The sequence below is a fragment of the Megalops cyprinoides genome, chromosome 17 (assembly GCF_013368585.1).
Source record: "Megalops cyprinoides isolate fMegCyp1 chromosome 17, fMegCyp1.pri, whole genome shotgun sequence".
Classification (NCBI taxonomy): domain Eukaryota; kingdom Metazoa; phylum Chordata; class Actinopteri; order Elopiformes; family Megalopidae; genus Megalops; species Megalops cyprinoides.
In genome coordinates, this window is record NC_050599.1 from 11000719 (window position 1) to 11022371 (window position 21653).

General features: G+C 44.8%; 1 protein-coding gene across 12 annotated transcripts in view; it reads left to right on the forward strand.

The window, feature by feature from the left end:
* Window positions 1-21653, forward strand: part of LOC118791878 (nesprin-1-like) — a 142568-nt gene that overhangs the window by 110090 nt on the left and 10825 nt on the right. For 8 of the 12 annotated variants that reach the window (XM_036549356.1, XM_036549357.1, XM_036549362.1 and 5 more), the window contains 19 exons: window positions 64-210; window positions 493-647; window positions 913-1060; window positions 1702-1796; window positions 2421-2655; window positions 3085-3279; window positions 4588-4713; window positions 6134-6289; window positions 8435-8593; window positions 9455-9621; window positions 14064-14226; window positions 16384-16571; window positions 16960-17110; window positions 17797-17979; window positions 18744-18881; window positions 19183-19374; window positions 19774-20089; window positions 20668-20736; window positions 21464-21606. In XM_036549356.1, coding sequence (XP_036405249.1) covers window positions 64-210; window positions 493-647; window positions 913-1060; window positions 1702-1796; window positions 2421-2655; window positions 3085-3279; window positions 4588-4713; window positions 6134-6289; window positions 8435-8593; window positions 9455-9621; window positions 14064-14226; window positions 16384-16571; window positions 16960-17110; window positions 17797-17979; window positions 18744-18881; window positions 19183-19374; window positions 19774-20089; window positions 20668-20736; window positions 21464-21606 — 3126 coding nt within the window. Of the gene's footprint in view, window positions 1-63; window positions 211-492; window positions 648-912; window positions 1061-1701; window positions 1797-2420; window positions 2656-3084; window positions 3280-4587; window positions 4714-6133; window positions 6290-8434; window positions 8594-9454; window positions 9622-11983; window positions 12111-14063; window positions 14227-16383; window positions 16572-16959; window positions 17111-17796; window positions 17980-18743; window positions 18882-19182; window positions 19375-19773; window positions 20090-20667; window positions 20737-21463; window positions 21607-21653 lie in introns of those variants that run through there. The other 4 variants (XM_036549360.1, XM_036549361.1, XM_036549367.1 and 1 more) reach the window with 2 other exon arrangements.

Sequence of the window (21653 nt, forward strand, 5' to 3'; positions counted from 1 at the left end):
GGTCACAAAAAGGTCATGAAATGGTCATGGAAAGGTCATTGTGGTGACAATCTCTTTCCCCAGGCTGGAGTTCAGGACTTTGAGAGCTTTAGTGAGCAGCTGGAATCACTGAACTGCTGGGTCTTAGAGGCTGAGGAGCTTCTGAAAGGACCAGACCCCAATCGCTCCTCAGATCTCTCCGTCATCCAGGACCGCATGGAGGAGCTCAAGGTAATTTAACTGACATTTGATCATCAGAAGTTAAAACTTGTGGAACAGGAGGCACAAAACTCTTAAGTCTGCAGGTAACTTTGTAGTCAAACGCCACATTTTACACTGAGGATACTCTTTAAACTCAGCCTTCATGTCTTGTGCATTTGTGGTATAGAATCTCAGAGGTCAGTTTGGGATATAATGCTGTATATGGAAAATACAATGTTCTTTAGATGACAATCGTTCTTTAGATGACAATTTGACAACAGTGATGTGACCAATCTGTGTATTGCCTTCTAGGGCCAGATGCTCAAGTTCAGCAGCATGTCTCCAGACCTGGAGCGTCTGAATGAGCTGGGCTACAGGCTGCCCCTCAATGACAAAGAGATCAAACTTATGCAGAACCTCAACAGGACCTGGTCGAAAGCCTCAGCCCAGACAACTGAGCGATTCAGGTAGGAACACACTAAAGCTCAACAAGAGTAACGTTTGCGGCCGAGCAGCTCTGTTGGCAGCGGTTCACTGTGAATGTTCAAGCAGACAAGCCCATACTGAGTCTGAATTAGATGCAGTTCCTCTGGCTATGACATACCTTGAAATGTTACAAAATGTATTTCTTTTTGATATCAAAATGTTCCCAAGGTTTCAGACATTTGGTCTAAAGCCTATGACCATGACTTGGTTGTAATGGTGGGTTTACATACTATTGTCTCTGAGCAGCAAACTGCAGGCCTTCCTGCTGCAGCACCAGACCTTCTTGGAGAAGTGCGAGACGTGGATGGAGTTCCTGGTTCAGACAGAGGAGAAGCTGGCATCTGAGATCTCCGGGAACTACCAGAGTTTATTGGAGCAGCAGAGGGCCCACGAGGTGAGGAGGGGGGATATGGGAGGGGGCTGGCAGGGCAGAGGTGGACAGCCAGGGCGGAGCTACGCAGTCAGGGCAGATCTTAGCATATGGAGTGCAGAACATTATTCATGAGAAACATTAGCCCCTGTGTTCCTGTTCTGTGATGAAGAACAGGGGTTGATTCTTTTTCAGAGTCATAGGCTAGGGCAGCTATTTTTGGCCAGTGAGATAAAGCTGAGGGTTTAACATTGACCAATTTCAACAAAGGAATTCAGTGGGAGAGCAGCACAGAGAACCATTTGGGAATGCTAATTAGGACTGTATGATACTTTAAATACATTGTCCCATAAACCTGAAATAGCTTTCCATACCTGATTATTATTTCATTTTTATTCATTTATATGTAATGTGTAGTTTGCTTGTAATATTTTACTCATGTAATAAAAATAATTTAATCAGTGTTTTTAATCATGCTTTTTGTTGTCAGTGCAGTGCAGTTCAGTTTTTTTAATTTAAGGACCCAAAGCGCCTAGTTGTAGTACATAGAATTTTGTAGTACAGTGGCTTTTTGGTAGTAACTTGCATATGTGCATGTGTGTGTCCAAGCATTAGTCCTTACTATTGTATTATAATATGCATGTGTCTATCCTTGTTCCATGCAGCTGTTCCAAGCGGAGATGTTCAGCCGACAACAAATTCTCCACTCGATCATCAGTGACGGGCAGCGGCTACTGGAGCAGGGACAGGTGGACGACAGGTAGCTCACCATGACTGAGTTTCCACTCACCTGTACAATGTGGCGCACCCTGCAGTAGTCAGCTTGCATATGCTTGATGTGTATTAAATTTCCTAATATGCTCTCACTCTCTTGTGAAGAAATGCAATTTCTCCTCCTCAACTGTACACACATACTGTTAGTGTCCTGTGACTTTAAACCTGATCCTATTAAAAGTTGTTCAGCTCCAAGGAAATCCTGGATGGGGATCTCATACAGCTCAGAATAAAGCTGATCTCTTTATCTCAACAAATCGATTTAGTTTTTTGCTCTTAACAAATCACGTTTTTATGTCATGTTGTATCCGAGTACGAAGCCAGATCCGTGTATCTGAACTTGTATATGTTACCCTTTGCAATTACATTGGAACATGCCCTAGAAAATTAATGTAGAAAATACATAAAACTAAATTGCATTGTACTATTTATTAAGATGAAGGAACATTTTTATGTTTTAAGTATATTCAGATTATATTGTCAATTATATTTACAAAACAGTGCATTGTTCTACCCTTGACTGCATGTTGTTATGTAATTTATGAAAGTCCCTCATCTCTTGTTTGTCTATTTCTCTAACTCTCTGTCTCTCTCTGTCTCTCTCCTGCAGGGATGAATTTAACCTGAAGTTGGCGCTGTTGAGTAACCAGTGGCAGGGCGTGGTGCGGCGAGCTCAGCAAAGGCGGGGCATCATCGACAGCCTGATCCGCCAGTGGCAGCGCTACAGGGAGATGGCCGAGAAGCTGCGCAAGTGGCTGGTGGAGGTGTCCCACCAGGCGGACGTCATCCAGAAGGGGGCGCCAGTGCCCCTGCAGCAGGCCCGCACCATGCTGGACGAGGTCCAGGTGTGTCTACAGCGCAGCAGCTAAAACGCTGAGCAAGGGAAACGGACGAGAGAGACATCGCAGTCAAATTGATAAGCTGGAAATCTATTTTCCCTCTAAGGAGATGGGTTTTTTTCTCCCGACAGCTTAACAAAAGTAACAGGATCAGTAGTTTCTTTTTATCAGACCGGAGAGCAAGGCTAGGAAGCGATTGTTATAATGTGAAAGTACATAGAATTGCATGAAATTAATCACAAATGTAATGTCCCTTCCAACACCCTGTGTCCAAGCAGCCTCAGCGCGGAACCCGTTTCAAAGCCCAGGGAGAACCCTGCAGTGTGTTTCCACAGTTCCAGTGTGTTTCTCTCCTTAGCTCTGCGTTTTGCGTAAAGCCCCCCCCCCCTCCCCTGCCCCTCCCCCGCCCCGCCTGACCCTGCTGTGTCATTGCAGCTGAAGGAGAAGGTGCTGCAGCGGCAGCACGGCAGTTACATCCTGACGGTGGACGCGGGGCGCCAGCTGCTCCTCAGCGCCGACAGCAGGGCGGAGACGGCGCTGCAGGCCGAGCTCACCGACATCCAGGAGCGCTGGAGGCATGCCAACATCCGCCTGGACGAGCAGAAGAGGGAGCTGGTCACCCTGCTCAAGGTACACTCACCCCTACTCCCTGTGGACACAGATACTAGCTATTGGTGCTGGCCGGGCCAGCAGTGTAGCGTAGTGGTTAAGCAGCAGGGCTCATAACCGAAGGGTTGCCAGTTCGATTCCTTGCTGGGGTACTGCTGCTGTACCCTTGGGCAAGGTACCTAACCCACAATAGGCTCAGTAAGTATCCAGCTGTATAAATGGATAACATTGTAAAAAACTGTAATCTATGTAAGTTGCTCTGGGTAAGAGCCTCTGCTAAATAATGTAATGTAATGGATAAGAGCATCTGCTAAATGACAATAATGTGATGTGTTGTTGTTGTTATGGTTAGTATTAATAGTAGCGCCAGTATTATTTGAGTTGGGATTTGTAAATAAAAACAAAAAATAAAAACCACTTGGGGAACAGTAATTGCAGTGAAAAGGGATATTAAGAAGTAGGTATTTTCTGCATTGCTAGCAAAAAGTGCTAATTAGCAGGAACACATGATTCATCGCATTTATTCAACAGTTAGCACTATATTTGTACAGCTTTGTGTGTTTCTAGCTAGATGTTATGCTACAATGTATCGGTCAGTCTGGGAATGGGAGTAGCTGGGGTTTATCAGTTGAGAATGCTTATTTGGTTATGTGTTATGCTGTGATTTGATCAGAATGCCAAGTGCAAGCAAAAAATCACCTGGAAGCAATGAAAATGCAGCCAAAACAAGGTTGTACGGGCAAGTGAGAGCACAGTGAAGCGCTATGAATCTTGTAATACATACAGCTAAAGTGAATAGCAGGAGGTGAAAAGGGAAAGGGAAATGTTTGCAGTGAAACATGAATTATGCATCTCATCCTAAGTACATTTTAAGGCCTGCCAAAAAAACAGTAATAATAAAACCTTAGGAGTGCAAGAACGACCTTTGCTGGCTTCAGCATCTGGTGGCTGTAATGAGCCCCGGTGAAGGAGTGGCGCAGTCAGCCGAGAGCAGTGAGCAGGGACTGAACGGGATTTATAGTTGGGAAAGAAGTCAGCTTTTAAAGCAGACGTGTTGGGGTGAGAAAACAGCCGGGTGTTGTTGCTGTCGGTGAGATCCTTTGGCTGCCGCTCGTCCTCAGAGAGCGGCGCTCCGAGCTGCTGTCTGCAGTGTGGGTATTTATTGCTCTCTCCAGCGTTATTGAGATCGGGGAGAGAGCAGCAGCGGACGTGCATGCGTCAGTGGCTCAGAGCCGCTGCAGCAGGGCCAGGGAACTGCGCGTGCTTCCGATCTGACTGCGTGTGTGCGTGTCTGTGTGTGTGTGTGCGCTACCTGGGCCATGTCCGCAGGACTGGGAGAGATGTGAGAAGGGGATTGGCGGATCGCTGGAGAAACTGCGGGCCTTTAAGCGAAAGCTCTCCCTGCCTCTTCCCGAGCACCATGAGGAGCTGCACTCGGAGCAGATCCGCTGCAAGGTAACGCAGGCCTGCCGTGCCGTGACTCTCCCTCTGGCTCTCCCTCTCTCCTCTCCTTTCCTCCCTCTCCCCTTTTCCTCAGGCTGTACCACCCTCCTCTCCTGGCCTCCTTCCCCTTTCCTCAGGCTGTACCACCCTCTTCTCCTTTCCTCCCTCTCCTCTTTTCCTCAGGCTGTACCACCCTCTTCTCCTAACTCTCCCCTCTCCTCTTCTCTCTGGCTGTACATCCCTCCTGTCCTGGCCGCTGTTTCCTCTCTCCTCTGATACTCTGTTTCTCCGCTTTTCTTGTCAATTGCTCTCTCCCTCCCTTCCCCTCTAGCACTCTTTTTCTCTGTTGCTATATTTTTCTTCACTCCTGCTCTTTCTCTCTCAATAGCTCCTGCTGTTTCTCTCCTTATTCATTACATAGACATTGTTTGCCTTATACAGTAGTGCTGGGGATTGATTTACTTTTGTGGCTTGCTTTATTTGTTTTAATAGAAATAGATTACACTCATATATGTTAAAAACAGATGAGTAGGTCAAAACAGTTTCATTGAGTACATTCAGAAATGCCTGCTCTCTCTTTTTTTAAAGACGAAGTTAAAGATTCAAACCTTTTGACTTACGGCCTTCATGGTAAAATGGTGATATTTCTGCCTGTTTTATTTAACCAACTTAAATGCACTGTCATGCTGTTTGAAAAAGCAATTGTCTTGATAAAATAAACGGGAGAAGCAGCTGATTTTGGAGGATGTTGTACAGAGGGACATACTTCCTCTAATCAGAGCCAGAAAGGCAAAATAATTCAATCATGCTCAGATGATCATTTTGCTGGAAACGAGTCATGCGCGATTTCTCCTCCTTTCCGAGGAGAAGAAACGTGAAAGCGTAGCCACTCAGAATCACAGGGCATCCTCTAAGAGGAGTTACCCTGGGGACACACTGCACCACAGCCCTCTGTGCTCCTCCGAGCTGTCCCTCAGGACCGTGAACGGCAGAGCCGGTCTCAGCAGATCACGCCGAGGAAAGGGAACTAAAAGCTTTCCAGCAGCACGCTGAGGAGCACGTGCCTGGCCGCTGGCAACCCTCGGACGATCTGATGTGTTCGTCATCCAGGCCTTTTCTGTAACAGCGTCCTGGACTAGCTCATACAGCATGGTGCACAACCGCAGTAGCGTGGCTCAGCCGTAGTGCATCAGGAAATTATCTGCGTGTGTTTCGTCCAGTGTGATTACGGCACATTTTGCCACGGGCAAAGGAACACCTACTTTTGACAGTCTTAATTACATCACTCCTCCATTTAAAAAAACAATTTGTTTGCTCAGTTAAAAAAGTGGGTTCAGGCAGCTGTTTACTTTTTACGATTAAGAAGAGCATTACAACTGCAATCCAAAATGCACTCCCGTGTCAAAATTTCCCTGACATGTCCCATCTGCAGGAGTTAGAGAACACCTTCGACGGGTGGACAGAAGACCTGGCCCACCTGGTGCAGCTGAAGGAGTCGCTGTCCAGCTACATCAGCGCCGATGACCTGTCTGTGCTGCAGGAGCGCATTGAGCTACTGCAAAGGCAGTGGGAGGAGATCTGCCACCAGGTATGCCCCCCCTGCCCCGCCCCTGGTACACCCACGTGCCTCAGCCCTGCCCCTGGGACACCCACATGCCTCACCCCCCTTAGCACTTCCTCTGCCCCGCCCCTGGTACACACACATGCCTCAGCCCCCACCATACCCTCTTCCCCGCCCCTGGGACACCCACATGCCTCACCCCCCAGCACTCCCCCTGCCCTGCCCCTGGTGTGCTCACTTGCCTCATTGCCTAACATGCCCCCCTGCTACCCTGCAAAAGGTATCTTGTTTTATATGTTTAATTAAAGCAGCCGCAGAGTGTTAGACAGGCAAAGGAAGCAGACAGGCCATAATCTGGAGATTACTATCATTGCTCTGGCTCTGCGGAACCCCCCCAGCTGCTGTCAGCATGCGGCGAGGCCCACAGATTGCTCTGTACGAATCACACATCCCTCCTGTCAGGTTCCATGACTCCTCAGTGTGCTTTAAGATGTGACAGCTGGCCCCACCATTTCACCCATTAAGGATAGTTAGCAGAATAGAAAATGCAGTGCGTGCTCTACAGAAGTATAGTCTTGGCTAACTGCTGTGAAGAAAAAGATACCCCATATATTAGACTAAATATTCATAATTATCTATTTCCTAATGTGAATTTTCTGCATATAATGTATTTTAGGATTCCCTATGCAGCAGAGTACATGGTTATTAAAGAGGCTATAATAGATGTGTTTTGTACTTGCTGTATATTTGTATGTAGATGCACTCATTAGTTTGGATTTCATATTATTTTACAATATATGCCTCTTTCATAAGGGATGGTGAGTAATTTCTCATCAGTGCCTATGTTCCATTTAAATTAAGCTAGTGATGAAGAGCAACAAATTGTGTTTAATGTGGGGCTGAACAAGCGTGACGGTCTTGTCAGTAATGATGCAGCACTCTCTCATCTTTTTTATTTTTTTGTTATGCAGAAATTCAGTATTACCAAATCTCACTGTCCTGCGCTTTTGCTGAGTGTTTTAAAAAAGCATTTATCTTTCTGCACAGACAGATAAGTGGAACAGCTCATTTTCATGATACTATAACTGTTTCTGACCTTGTATGTGTTGTGTGTGTGTCTGGGCAGTCGGGGGAAGGGGGGGTGTTATATAATGGCTTTTGGTGTTGACCTTCAGTTTATGTGGATGTCATTTAGACTCATTGCTTGAAGTGGGTGTATTGTAGTGGGTTTACATTTTAAGCAGTATCCAGCTGTTGAGTGCTACTGCAGAATGCTTGTGTGTTTGTAGAAAATCAAATATTGAATTTAACTGCATTATTGGTAATATGAATCTTTATGCAAAATAAGTGCAACCTTTTATGTAATGACAGTTATTTGAATGTTTTTATCAGTTGTTAAGTTCTTAGTTGCGCAGACTTGCTTTTGTTTAGGCCTTTCTTTTTAAAAAGGTTTTCCAATTATTTTACATACAATTTTATAAATGTAATTAAAGACAGTTATATAATGCAGATGCAGATTTGTCTTCTCTTTTTTTGTAAATTTATTAGTTTGTCATGTTCATGAATTGGATGACTCACTCAGTCAAGCTTTGCAGTGCTAGGTTAATTGGGCTTGACAGTGAACCATACCATTTAAAAAATAATCACTGCAGCCTTCTCAGTAATGAAAGGAACCTTCCTTTCATGGAGCATGATATTGGTTTAGTCACTCCCTCAATTTTATCTGTTACACAAAGGATGTTTTAGGTGAGAATTATTTTTATGAACTACTAATGCAGTCATTTTCCACAGAGCTAAGTGCTACTGATGTGACCTGTGGCCATGCTCTGGCAGAGTTGATCAGATTGACACACATTGTGCAAATGTGACTTCTCACATCCAAGAGCAGTTGCCCTGCTGCAAGTCCCAGTCTCTTCCTCTGCCTGTGTCATCACCTCTTTCTTTTCCTGTCTCTGTTTCTCCCTCTTTCTTTCTCTGATGCACCACTCCCTCTCTCCCTTACCTTGTTTCTATCCCTCTCTCTCCCTCCCTCCCTTTTTCTATCCCACCACTCCTATTTCTCTATCTCCCTCCTTACCTCTTTCCTGCCATCTCCCTCTCTCCCACTCTCTTGTTTCTTCATCTCATTCCCTCCCTCAAACCCCCTCTCACCTTATATTTTTCTCTCTCCAGCTCTCTCTGCGCAGGCAGCAGGTGAGTGAGAAGCTGAACGAGTGGGCCGTCTTCAATGAGAAGAACAAGGAGCTGTGCGAGTGGCTCACCCAGATGGAGAGCAAGGTCTCTCAGAATGGAGATATCAGCATTGAGGAAATGATCGAGAGACTCCGCAAGGTAAAATGTACAGGGACTGACAGCGTTGTTCAATCCAACCAATAAAGTGCCACGTCCTTAGTTCTGCTACTAAATTAAGGCGGTGGTCATGTCAACTGCAAGTGAAAATAGTTCTTCACTTAATGCCTTAAAATGTTAAACCACTTATCCCTTAAGTTGAATACTAACCTATATTACTGATTTGTAAAGGAAAAAAATGATCAGAATCACGGTAAGTTCAGTTACTTGTGACTTACACAAACACACTAACCACATAATATTTTTTTCACAGAGGACTAACGACTAATGCTTTAAGTGGTAGTAGACCTAGGTCAATATCCAGTTAACAGCTCAGTCAAACCTAATGAATTAAGTGCTCCATTGGGTTAGCATTCACAAAGTGTCCCCAGGACCAGGACTGCGAAACACTAACACTATCATTGAGCTCACATGTTCAATATCTTTTCTTTACTATACCATTTTAAAAAGGTAAAAATATTGTTAATTGGTTTTACTTTGAAACCCCTCACAACCAAGGAGAGCTCTTGTCTGAGCTCATGGTTTTGTCTGCCACCAGACTTTTAGCCAAATCAAGAAAATTCAATTAATTTAAATGTTAAATTAATCAGTACATTTAAAGCAGAATTATGCAACCTTTTCAGTTTCGTCACAAATGAAAAAAGAGTCAGTGTTTTGTTAAAAGGTTGTATGTCTTCCTTTTAATTCACTGTTAAATTTGTTGTTGAGGTGTCACTAGGACTTGGTGGCATACTGAATCTCTCTCATAAAATGGACGCATTCCGATAACCATGTGTCAGACCCCACGCGTCTGGGTGGGGGTTGTTGTCCACTCTCACCTTTGCCCTCTGACCCCCTGTGCAGGACTACCAGGAAGAGATCGCCATGGCTCAGGAGAACAAGCTCCAGCTGCAGCAGATGGGCGAGCGCTTAGCCAAGGCCAGCCACGAGAGCAAGGCCTCTGAGATCGAGTACAAGCTGAGCAAGGTCAACGAGCGCTGGCAGCACCTGCTGGATCTCATCGGAGCCAGGTGAGCCCTGTCACTCTCCTCTCCTCCAATCAGAGCTTGGTTAGTCCTGTCCTGTTCCTTTCTTCCAGTCAAAAATGTGCGAGTCCCATCCCAGTGCTTTCACTCAGTCAACCTGTAGTTATTTTTAGCACATGATATGAAAACGATGCGGAAATAATGCGTGTCATAATTAAATGCTATTACTCTCAAGCATCCAGAACCATCCGAAGTCATGCCACTAAATTAAGCCTTCAGCCTGTGCCGGGTCCAGTTCAGCAATCTCTAATCCTGCTTCCCTCCATTCTAAATGGAGAAAGACCATATCAAATCACAAATTGTAGTAATTGATTGTTTTTTTTTGTAATTGTGAATAGTTTCCGCTTATCAAAAAAAAAACAGCTATACATTTCCAAATTGCTATTCAAATAAATTTTTGTGTGGCAAAATTGTTATCCAAACCAAAACACTGACTATGATCCCTGTTCCATGTGTCCAGTTTAGTGGCTTTAGCTGTGCTGGTCCTTGCTGTAAATGTCTGTTGGTCAATAATCATAAAATTACATTTATTGTATTTATGGTATAGTATTTCTACACATTAGGTTTATCAGAGGAAGGAAGAGTTAGCAATTTCTTAGCTTTTATGAACCCATAAAGCCAAATGTTACATGCACTTTTGATGATATATTTGGGGATATATCACTTTTAGTGGTGATGTGGTCAGTAGAGTAGGGTTTTGAATTCTGAATTAGTGATTTTACACCTGTTGTGTTTTTTATATTAGTATATTTGGCAGCATTGATTTTTGGAAACCTTCCTTTAATCATATACTGGAAAATATACAGTATATTAAATGCTTTTGCAATGTTCACATATTTAGCTGATGTTAAGTTGTGGGCAAAGAATGAGACAACCATGCCTAATACCTTCTACTGTACTGTTAGCAGTGTGGTTGTGTGGCTTAGAGGCTAACAGTACAGTATTTGAGACTAGTAGATTGCAGGTTCATATATGCAGTTGTGTTGTCTTTTCACTAAATAAGTAATAATATGAATGTTATACTGGTCTCATTGTGCCAGCCATAAAGTAAATTATTCAGTAGCCATTCCAGCAGGACCTATGAATAAAACGGGTACCTCTGCTGCTTGTTACTGCTGTGAGTTCTGCAACATGCCATGAATCATGCAGGTCACTTCCATTAAGCACACTGACCTGTAGGTGGACAGCCCTGGTATATATATATGTTAGTTTTAACATCCATGCTCTTTCCAAATGTAGTGTACCTACAGCAGGGTCACAATAAGTACTAGATAGCAAACTGTACCAAACTCACCTACACCAAGTAGAAATGAATACATTTAAGTGCATAAGTATGGATAAGTATGAGTGTAATCGAGGAAACGGTTATTTGTCAGAGGTCGGTAGCTCACGAGAGAATAATAATTACCAAAGTTATGGCTAAACTGAGGACACAACAAATGTACAGCAATCAAAATTCTTTCAGATTTCACTGAAATAGCATGTGTTATCTTGTAATTTTTGGCAAAAATAATCACAAAATAAAAATTGCAGTGTAAACTTATTGCAGTGTGTCATGGTTTGGAGTTGCAACCAGGTTACTGCAGGGTTGAACTCTGGGTGGGACTCTACATTTGTCCCGTTGGCACTTAATCCGAATTGCTTCGGTAAACATCCAGCCCTTCAAACAGATATGTCACATGTAGGCTGTGTAAAAGCTATGCGGGAGGGTCTGCCAAGTTAGAGAACAAATTGAAATCTTGTAGAGCATATTTTGAGGCATGCGGGTTGTGGCCGTGAAGGTGTCCTGTTCGGAGATTTTCAAATGCGGAACGAATCGTCCCGTGCAGACGTGGTGCCTTCCCGAGGGCCAGTGTCAGAAGGACGCAAATCTAATAGGGCAGTGAGGAGGGCTGAGGAGGGGGAGGTGACATCACCAGCACAGCTGCAGACTCTCAGTTTCTCAGAGTTGCGCCAGAGTCAGTTCTCGCGACAGAGCAGCAGCGGACTCAGGGAAACTCTCTTCGTTTCGGGTGGATTGTTTTGAGTCCTGAGTTGCGGGAGCAGCTGCCGGAGAGTGGAGCGTTTGGTGTTCGCGTTGAGCAGGTCACAGCAGCCGCTTTGTCCCTGCTCCGGCAGGGCTCACATTCCAGGATCGGACAGCTCGCCAGCACATGCTAATGACTGTAAGTTTTATTTAGCAACAAGAGCACTTGTCACTGGCAGGCGGTGTCCAATAACATTTGCACTCGAGTGCCGTTGACAAGTCACCCCTGTCGCACCCCCCCCCCCCCCCCCCCCCACCCAACGCGGGACGGTGTGAGAGAAAGTTTGTTCCTTGTGCCAACAGAGAAGGGAATCAGTTCAGCACGTTCTTTGAGACTGCAGTGAGTTGGGAAGTTGAACCCCATGGTGCTGGATTTTGGAACAGATAACATGGCAGGATGCCCCAGCGAAGATTCAGATCTTCCGGACTGTGACTGTGATGTCAACAGGCAGGCTGATCTTCATTGTTTGGGAGACGATACTTTTTTCTGCTTAATTTCTGCCCGTTGTTGTAGACATGAGTTGTTTTGTGTGCCTGCTTGTGTTGAGCTTTGGGTTGTTAGGCTTTTGGGATTTGCAGTAGTTGGCAGTGGTTTGTCTTGGTTTTCTCCTGTGTCATTTGATTAACTACTTTAAGACAGTTTTAGGGGGATTGTTTTCCTGTACGGCTCTTGGTCACATGCATACATGCTCTGTTTCAACCCTGAAAGTATTTTTCAGATCTCATAAAATCCATACAGACTCTAATACAGTTGACTGCATGTCTGTTTCGTTAACAATATAGGACTAGGCATTCTTAGGAAAATGTAATAATCTAAATATATGAGAAAGTGTGACATCCTAAATATACTGTACATATTTCAGTATATGCAAGAATATATGACATATGTCACAAATAAATTAATTGCAGCAACTTTCATACATGTAAATTTCAATTGGCATTAAAGAATTTAGCGTGGTAGTTGTAATTATATTGTGTTAAGGTTGCATGCATGAAAGTGTCAAGTATTGATGCATTTTCTAGATTATAAATATGTATTTTGGCACATGAATTTGAATATACCTTGGTATATTATGATCAACTCACTGTTCAGCATGTGAAGCAGACTGGCATGTATGTGAGGAGCTGTGTAGGAGGAGCCAAAACACTGTTGTGTCAATGTAGGAGTACAATGACAGGGGACCCTGTGGAAGCTTCCTTTTTTAGTACGGGCAGACTTTATACAGTAACAAAGTCACCTGATTGTGCAGTGTCTACACTGTGGTTGTTTCCAAAGCAGAACAGGCACTCTAAATCTGTCCTCGGTCACGCTCATAGAATTGGCCCAGAAATTCCCAACCAACCTCAGAGAAATGTGAGCGTTGCCATTCTTCAGCATCTGTCAGAGTCAGATAACCTAAGTTTTCGCTAATGAGTATTAAGTCGGGTTCTCTGTGAAATGAGAAAATATTTTTCTGTCTGACCTGCTGGAAATTATTACTGTAATTTATTTTACAATATGTATGCATCATGTGACTGTAAGCAAGTCACCATCATTGTACTGTTTATCTTGGACAGTCTGTGTGCTTTCCAAAATGGCTGCCAGTTTTGATGTTGATCCTGGAACTCATTTAAACTAGTCTTTCATAATATCAAGCGTATTGAACAAGTCCATACACTCTTGATCTGAATATTCTCAGAATCCCAAAAAGCAACAGCTCAATGTCTTTGGTTTCACCGAAGGACCCTCCAGCCACTTTCAATGTATTTGTTTTGCTGGAACAGATGTTGATAAATGGTTATATAAAATAATGGCATAAGATCTTTTCATAACATTGAAATAGAATGTTTTTTTTTTAACATGATGAATAAGTCAATTAACTAGTGATGTGATAAAAACAAACCAGTTCAATTCAAACTTATGGCCATACCTTAAGTTAAAATGCTTGTGGTTTATATAGTTTTTCATAGTTAAAAAGGTAACTTATTTTAGGAAAAATTATTCAAACCGAGGTCACTGTAGAATTATACTGAAAGTGAACAGTTGTAGGCATGCAGCAGTTATTCTGGTGTGTTGGAGACATCAAAGGATGAGCAGTAGTAACTGTGGATTAGTATTTACCTTTGCTATAAATTGCCCAATGAGGCATGCGTTTGATTAGAAAGAATGCTTGGCTATGTGTTTCACTGCTGTGCATGAAATACCATTCGGAATGCTGGAGACAGGACAAGTCGGTTTTGGACACTGGTGAACACCCTTATCTAACTGCATGTTTTACTTTATTCTGTAAATACATTTGAGCTGTAAGCCCAGCTCCTTCAGTGCCACAGTGCCACCCCATGGGTGTGGTGGAGAGGGGAATGATGGGAGATCCTGGCTGTGGGCCGTGCCTCACGGTGCCCTCTTTCCCCTCTGTGGCAGGGTGAAGAAGCTGCGGGAGACTCTGGTGGCCGTGCAGCAGCTGGATAAGAACATGAGCAGCCTGCGATCCTGGCTGGCTCACATCGAGACCGAGCTGTCCCGCCCCATCGTCTACGACACATGCGACTCCCAGGAGATCCAGAGGAAACTCAGCCAGCAACAGGTGGGTAACAACTTAGCCCTCTCAGTACACACGCGCACAGAATTACAGAGACACACAAGCAGGGATACACACACACACACACACACACACACACACACACACACACACACACACTTGCATACACACATATGTACATATTCTCACTCTCTGAAAAAGACATACACACAAACACACATACATACACACAGACACACACACATACACACATTCTCTCTCTGAGACAGACATACACACAAACATTTCTCTGAGATACACTACAAGCTCAGAGAAACACATATTTACATACTCACAGGGAAGTACATACATGCTAAGCATGCAGAAGCTGATACACGACACATAAATACACCCACACATGCTCCCACACACACCCATAAAAGGCTTGTTCAGAATAAAGAAAGAATCCAGCAATAAAGGAAACAGACAGTAGTCTGCACTCCACCCTTAGTCTGTAGGAGAGTAAATTGACTGATCTAATATTGGATGCTGGTACTGGCATTACGCAGGTTTTCAAGGGTAGACAACAATAGCATAACCCAAGTCGTTTCAAAGTGGGTTAGGTCTTTTGTTTGCTTGTTGTGTTATTATTGACTACATAAGCTTAGCTTTTCACAATTTTCAGAAGCAAACAGGGTGAGGTTACAGACTGTAAGAGGTTGGAGGTTTGAGACTGAATAAGTTGAATTGTGTCTGCAAAAAGTACAGAGATAGAAGGAGGTACTGTATGGCATGGAATACTGGTGAGCTGCCGCCAAACTGCAGTCCAGATGAAGTCACCAGTAACGTACCACTGTGAAACATCCACTGACCTAGTTTAGCTGGACTGTAGTAATTAGATCTAAATTCTGATCCCGATACCGGCAAATTTAATTTCTTCCCACAAAAAGACTGACTGTTTAAAATTAGCAGAGCACACAGTCTGAGGATGTTTCTTTTCAGAGTATATGGTAAACACTTGATGCAGCAGATTTGTAATGCATAGTTCAAGTGCCATCAAACTTATGCTACCAAGCCTCCTTTCATCAAAAACATCATACAGTGTGTGTTCATGTGTCTCTGTGCAGTGTGTAAAGAACAGTGCAGGCATTCCTCTCTGTACCAAAGGGTTACGCTCTTAAAAATTGTCATCAAAATATTCGTCAAACTAAAATGATTTCCTTATTACATTATTATATTCTCTTAGGTATTTGTTATAACAGAAAGGTACTTCCTTGTGTACAGTGGTGTTACAGCAAGAATTAATTATTTGGCTAGACATACATGTAAAACTTAGGTATACCTTTATTTGTAACCCATGTTACGTCATTCATTTGCTTAGCAGATACCCTCATCTGGAATAATGTACATGGCACACATTGCCCACATTGTCCATTGATTAAGCTGGATATGTACTGAAGCAATTCAGTTAATCAGTCAATGAAATTTTATGCGCTGTTGTAGTGTAGTGTTGTGTGTTTTCCTGAGGGAATCGGAACAAAAAAAAAACAGAATGCACTTTATTATCTGTATTCAGAAGCAGGGAGTTTGATATCATTCATGTTTTATGTCTTTAAGACATGCTTTAAGGCACACCAATATGAAGTGTGTCATGGGCATAGAAGAAGGACTTCACTCCATGTTTACAGATGGTGATGAAGATACACTAACCATGTTTAACATGGACTGATGCAGCACAGGGAGCTCTTTCATAAAGTGAAGTGAGCAGGTTGATGGTATAGATGACATAATCAGTCTCTTCACTTCGTTTGGCTCAGTGGGTTAGAGGTAATCAAGATATGAAGCAAAGAGTTAGAGGTGAGGGAGACTGTGAATATATCACCTTTTATATATTTTTTACATATTTATCTTTTTATATGCTTTTGTCAGAAAAAAAACATAAACTACTGTGATCTGTATTAATCTCAATTGGTTTGCTTTCCATGGCTACAGACCCCTGAAGTGCTGACCTGTTAACATTAAAATAACCACTAGGATACCTTTTCAGTCATTGTCACCAAATAGTATGTTTTCTCACCCAACTTTCAAAGCCATGCAATATGAATGAGAGCTGTAGTATGCTGTAGTTATCTGACCACATTAGGTTCACCCTGTGGGCTTAGGTTTTGCACTTTCGTTGTAAAGAGCCCAAGCCCCTCACCGCCCCCTCTCTCTCTGCATCAGGACCTCCAGCGTGACATCGAGAAGCACAGCACAGGCGTGGCCTCGGTCCTGAACCTGTGCGAGGTGCTGCTGCACGACTGCGATGCCTGCGCCACGGAGACGGAGTGCGACTCCATCCAGCAGGCCACGCGCGGCCTGGACCGCCGCTGGAGGAACATCTGCGCCATGTCCATGGAGAGGAGGCTCAAGTGAGTCCCCCGAGGTCCAGTCACGGCCAACAGTGACCAGTGTCAGCCGGTGCAGGCTGGCAGGGGCCACAGGGATCAGATCTGGGTTTACATTACAGTGTTTTTTCGGTAGTTATTATTAGAGTTGCCCCCAGTCGGCGTCTTAGCTGCTACTGCTTCCAGGCGTTTTTATGGTGGGCTGGATTATTTATAGGGAGCCTGAGCACCTGCCACAGTCTGTCTTTTTGAAAAAATGGAGGCTTGCCAACAGCTGCCTCCCTAACTCGAAAAGCCAGAGCTCTGTTAAAGAGTCAGTTTTCCATGCTTTTGAGTTTACACCATGCTGTGGCGCTGTGACTTCCCAGGTGTCTCACAGCCTCATGCGCTTGTGTCCACCTTTTAACCACAGGATCGAGGAGACATGGAGGCTGTGGCAGAAGTTTCTGGACGACTTCTCTCGTTTCGAGGACTGGCTGAAGACCTCGGAGAGGACGGCCGCACTGCCCAACTCATCTGGAGTGCTCTACACCGTCGCCAAAGAGGAACTGAAGAAGTTCGAGGTATATCCGCCGCACGCGACCTGAGGGTGCGATCAGGTTACCGAAAACCGGTCATGACTGGTTTTGCCCACACGGCAGCATGACACGGGTGCATTCCATCGGCTATCTCTAGAAAGAGGCCCCGCATTGGCGGCCCTAAGTGTGCCTGATTACGGTTGGTGTTCGAGGTCAGCAGGTACACCGGGCAATGGAACTCAAAACAAGATTAGGGTTGTGTGCTTTCTGAAAAGAAACAGAAGTGGCCTCTCATTCCTTTCTTAGTGATATGTCCCAATGCTAAAGGAAAGAGAAACATCCTCCTTCCGCTCTCACCCTTCTTATGTTGCTATGAGACTAGGACATATATAGAGTTAAATGTATATATATATTTATAAATATAGAGACAAAAACATATATATGTATGTATAAATACAGAGGCACAAACCTATTTATGTATATATACACAGACATATACTTAACACCATCTGCAGTCTACCAGATTAGAGCCTGTGGGTTAAATGGTAATTCATTTAGGATTGTTTTCACTGTGTTTTATCTGCCTATTTTTAGGGGGGTGTAATGGGCTGAACATATACTTAATGCTAACAAGTAAACAGAATTGGTGGTTTTAGCGATTTCTGACACAGCCACAGTCATGTTTGACATGCGGTTGGCTGACTGGGTGCTCTCACCTCTGTGTGCGACAGGCCTTCCAGCGGCAGGTCCACGAGAGCCTGACCCAACTGGAGCTCATCAACAAGCAGTACCGGCGTCTGGCCCGGGAGAACCGCACCGACTCGTCCTGCCGCCTGCGGGAGATGGTGCACGATGGGAACCAGCGCTGGGACTACCTGCAGAAGAGGGTGTCGTCCATCCTGCGCCGGCTCAAGGTGCCGATCAGACTGTCAGAGCGTCTGAGTGAGGCTGTCCAATCAGGAGAGGAACAGTGTTTGCTGTGCTTGTAACACCAGGATGCTGCTTATGAGCTGCAAATGAGCAGCATTTCTACTTATTGTAATGTCATCACTCAATTATTTAAAATATATAGAGGGGAATGTATAATGTGTAAGGGATTTCCCCTTTAATGCCATCACCAGTTGTACACAATAAGACTCACTACTGCACAGCATCCACATCTTGACTGAGAAAAATTAGCTCATTTCAACAAAGTTTTTGTGATAACAACAAAGTATTTAAGAAAATAACCTCTATACACTTCTATTTTGACATTGTTTTAATAATGGGAAGGTATCAAATTACTTTTGCAGTGTAACGTGTCCTTAGATTTCAGTATATAGAACAGTGTTCTGTGTGAGTTTAGCCTCAATGTGTTCCCAGGCCCCAGTGTGTTTCCCACAGGCCTGATGTGAACTCCCGCCCTCTGAGTGACCCTGTCCTCTGTTCCACTATGTGTTTACTCAGTGATTTTCTTTATAATCAATGGGGGAATACTCTTCTACTCACCACAGATTCTGCTAATATTTGGCCTTAATTATCCAAGGGCTAAAGACCCTGTCAATCTTCTGTCTATGTATTTATTTCGTGTGGTGGATGTCAGCCCTGTAGCTTGTCCAGAAACAGGACGGACACATGCATGTATTTCAGTCTGTGTTGTACATGTATAGATCTTTGATTCACTTCCTGTCTCCTGCAGCACTTTATTACTCAGAGGGAGGAGTTTGAGACGGCCAGAGACAGTATCCTGGTATGGCTGACTGAGATGGACTTACAGCTGACCAACATCGAGCACTTCTCAGAGTGTGACGTTCAGGCCAAAATCAAGCAGCTCAGGGTAAGACATTGTCTGCACAGCCTGTTTGTTGAGTCTAACCTGTTCCTGCCTTTGAAGTCACTCTCAGTGTATACAGTTTCCCTCATATGCTGACATGAATGGGATGAATGTGTTACAACAGCCACTACTGAGGAGAATAACAGGGAGAAGCAGTGGCTCAGGGCTCCTTTGAAAGGCAGCGTGTCTCGGCTGAGTTCAGTGAATGCTTTATTTGTGATTACAAAAGAAGAGCATTTTCTCTATGACTGTCTGCTGGAGCTTACCTGAAACTTCAGGCCTCTGATGTGGCCCCTTCTCCCAGGCGTTCCAGCAGGAGATCTCCCTGAACACGGGCAAGATCGAGCACGTGTTCCACCAGGGGGAGGTGCTGATTGAGAAGAGTGAGCCTCTGGACGCTGCCGTCATCGAGGAGGAGCTGGAGGAGCTGCAGAGATACTGCCAGGAGGTGTTCGGCCGTGTCGAGCGTTACTACAAGAAGCTCACCCGCCTACCGGTAAACACTGCATTGTGGACGTTTATATTGCAGTTGAACATGGCATCTCATCTCTATATACCTTTTGGTTTACAGGTTTTTTGGAATATTAGTTCAAGTTTTCACACAGTCTTGAGAACAAAGTGTATTAGCTTCACCGATTGAATTTTCAGTGAGCGAAGGGTGATTAAACATTACGCAAGCAGTTAAACAGTCATAAATATTTCATGACACAATGAATAAGGTGATGTGAGTTAAAGGCCACATCATGCAAAGAACAGACAGTCTCTCTGTCATTCACATTTTCTCACAAACAACGGTGTACAGGCACACATCTGGATACAGACATGCGTGCACCCCCACTCATATTGAACAGGGACTGGTTCAGAGAAGCACTATGTGTGTCTGCTTATTTCTCAGCTGACGGACGATGAGCACGACGTGTCCGACCGGGAGCTGGACCTGGAAGAGGGTGGGGATCTGTCCAGCCTGCCCTGGACCGAGGGGCAGAGCGACAGCCCGCTGTCCCCTCTCCCCTCCTCCAGCCGCTCAATCTCCCTGGCTGCTCCCGCCCGGGCGGAGCGCTCCGGCAGGGACACGCCCGCCAGCGTGGACTCCATCCCCCTGGAGTGGGACCACGACTACGACCTGAGCCGTGGCCTGGGCTCAGAGCCGGGAGACCGGCCCCAGGAGGAGGGTGAGGACTTCCACAGACACGCCGGGGGTGCCCTCGCAGGTCAGTCCCAACCCCCACCCCCCCCCGCCAATCACACACGCAGGGGGATCACACACACTGCGCTTACGCACACACCGTGCTTACTCCCATTCCATTGGAAACACATGCATCAGACCGCATCTGTCCTTCCTGTGTGGGGAAAGAGCTCTCCACCGCTACAGAGCTCTGCTTGCTTTCACACCCTGAACATGGCTCCTTACTGTTGGGCAGCAGTAGGTGGCAGCAGAGCATCCACAAACACATGGATTTAGTGCGCATTCTAGAAATTCGCTGCACTCAACACCAGACCTCTCATGTTCACTACTGCTGCTTTAAGTGGATGGGTATAACTCTTAAATAATTAAATAAACCCGATAGATATTAAAATATTGTTGACTGTGCATTAGTTGTCATCCTTTTCTAGACTCTTTATTCAAATTTCAGGGGCAAGAAACATCACCACTCTTGAGTATTATGGTTTATATTACCTTAAATATTTAATGTTTTTGACTGCTCTCATTCACAACAGCCCCAGGTGGAGGGTTTAATGCAGGGTTTAAAATGTTGCTTCAAACATTACTGTATTTCTCTCTTTCCAGATGTAGTGATTCCCGAAAGCCCAGAGGCCTATGTAAAACTGACAGAAAATACACTGAGATCCTCCTCTGGTATGATACTGGCCACAGCATGCCCCATTATAAGGGGGGAAATAACACCCACGTGTTCACCAGTTACATGGCCAATCACCTCACTCTCACATCTCGCTCGCCCTCAGCTGTTTGATTTATTCACTGTCATGGAGAATCAAAGTGCACTAACCCACCTCTTCCTAAAAAAAAAAATTTTTTTGTTCCAGTTTTGCCACGCACCATATCATTTTAAAACCGCTCCCTGATTTGCATCTCATGTGTGGCTGTGCGGCTGGCCTGAATCCAGCGACGAGGGGAGCGGCGCTCACACTTTCATTTGTGCATGTTGTGACTTCACTGTCCTCAGATCAGCATAACTTCTGAATGAGCGGCAAGCATCCCTTCCATGCTCTGTCAACTAATTCTTTTGGCTGATTCCCTTCAAAGCTTTTCTCTGAATGGATTCCCACTTATTAAATATAATGGGGATTTCTTTCCTTTCAATCAAGAGAGGAAAAATTGTGCTTTTTTTTTACTGAGGATTGCTGAGGATTGCTCGTTCCCTGATGATTGACAGGCTGAGTAATCTATAGGATGAGAGCTTTCTCCTGCTAAACTACAGAGCCTCACCCCTTTGTGGCTGCCCTGCAGTGTTTTGCTGGGTGCAATGGCCAGAGCTATTGCTTGATAGAACCGGAATAATGGCTGTCCTGTGAAGCTGAAAGAGGAAGGGGCTGGTTCATGCCTTGCCTATTTTTCTCCGTAGTTGAGCCGGGCTCCCTGGAGTCACGCATCCGACAGCTGGACAAGGCCCTGGACTCCAGCCGCTTCCATCTGCAGCAGACAGAGGGCCTTCTCCGCAGCCCCACCCCCACCGGCCCAGAGCTGGACGCCAACTACATGGGCTACGTGAGTACTGTGTGCTGTGTGCTGCCTCTCTCACAGCAGCTGACTGC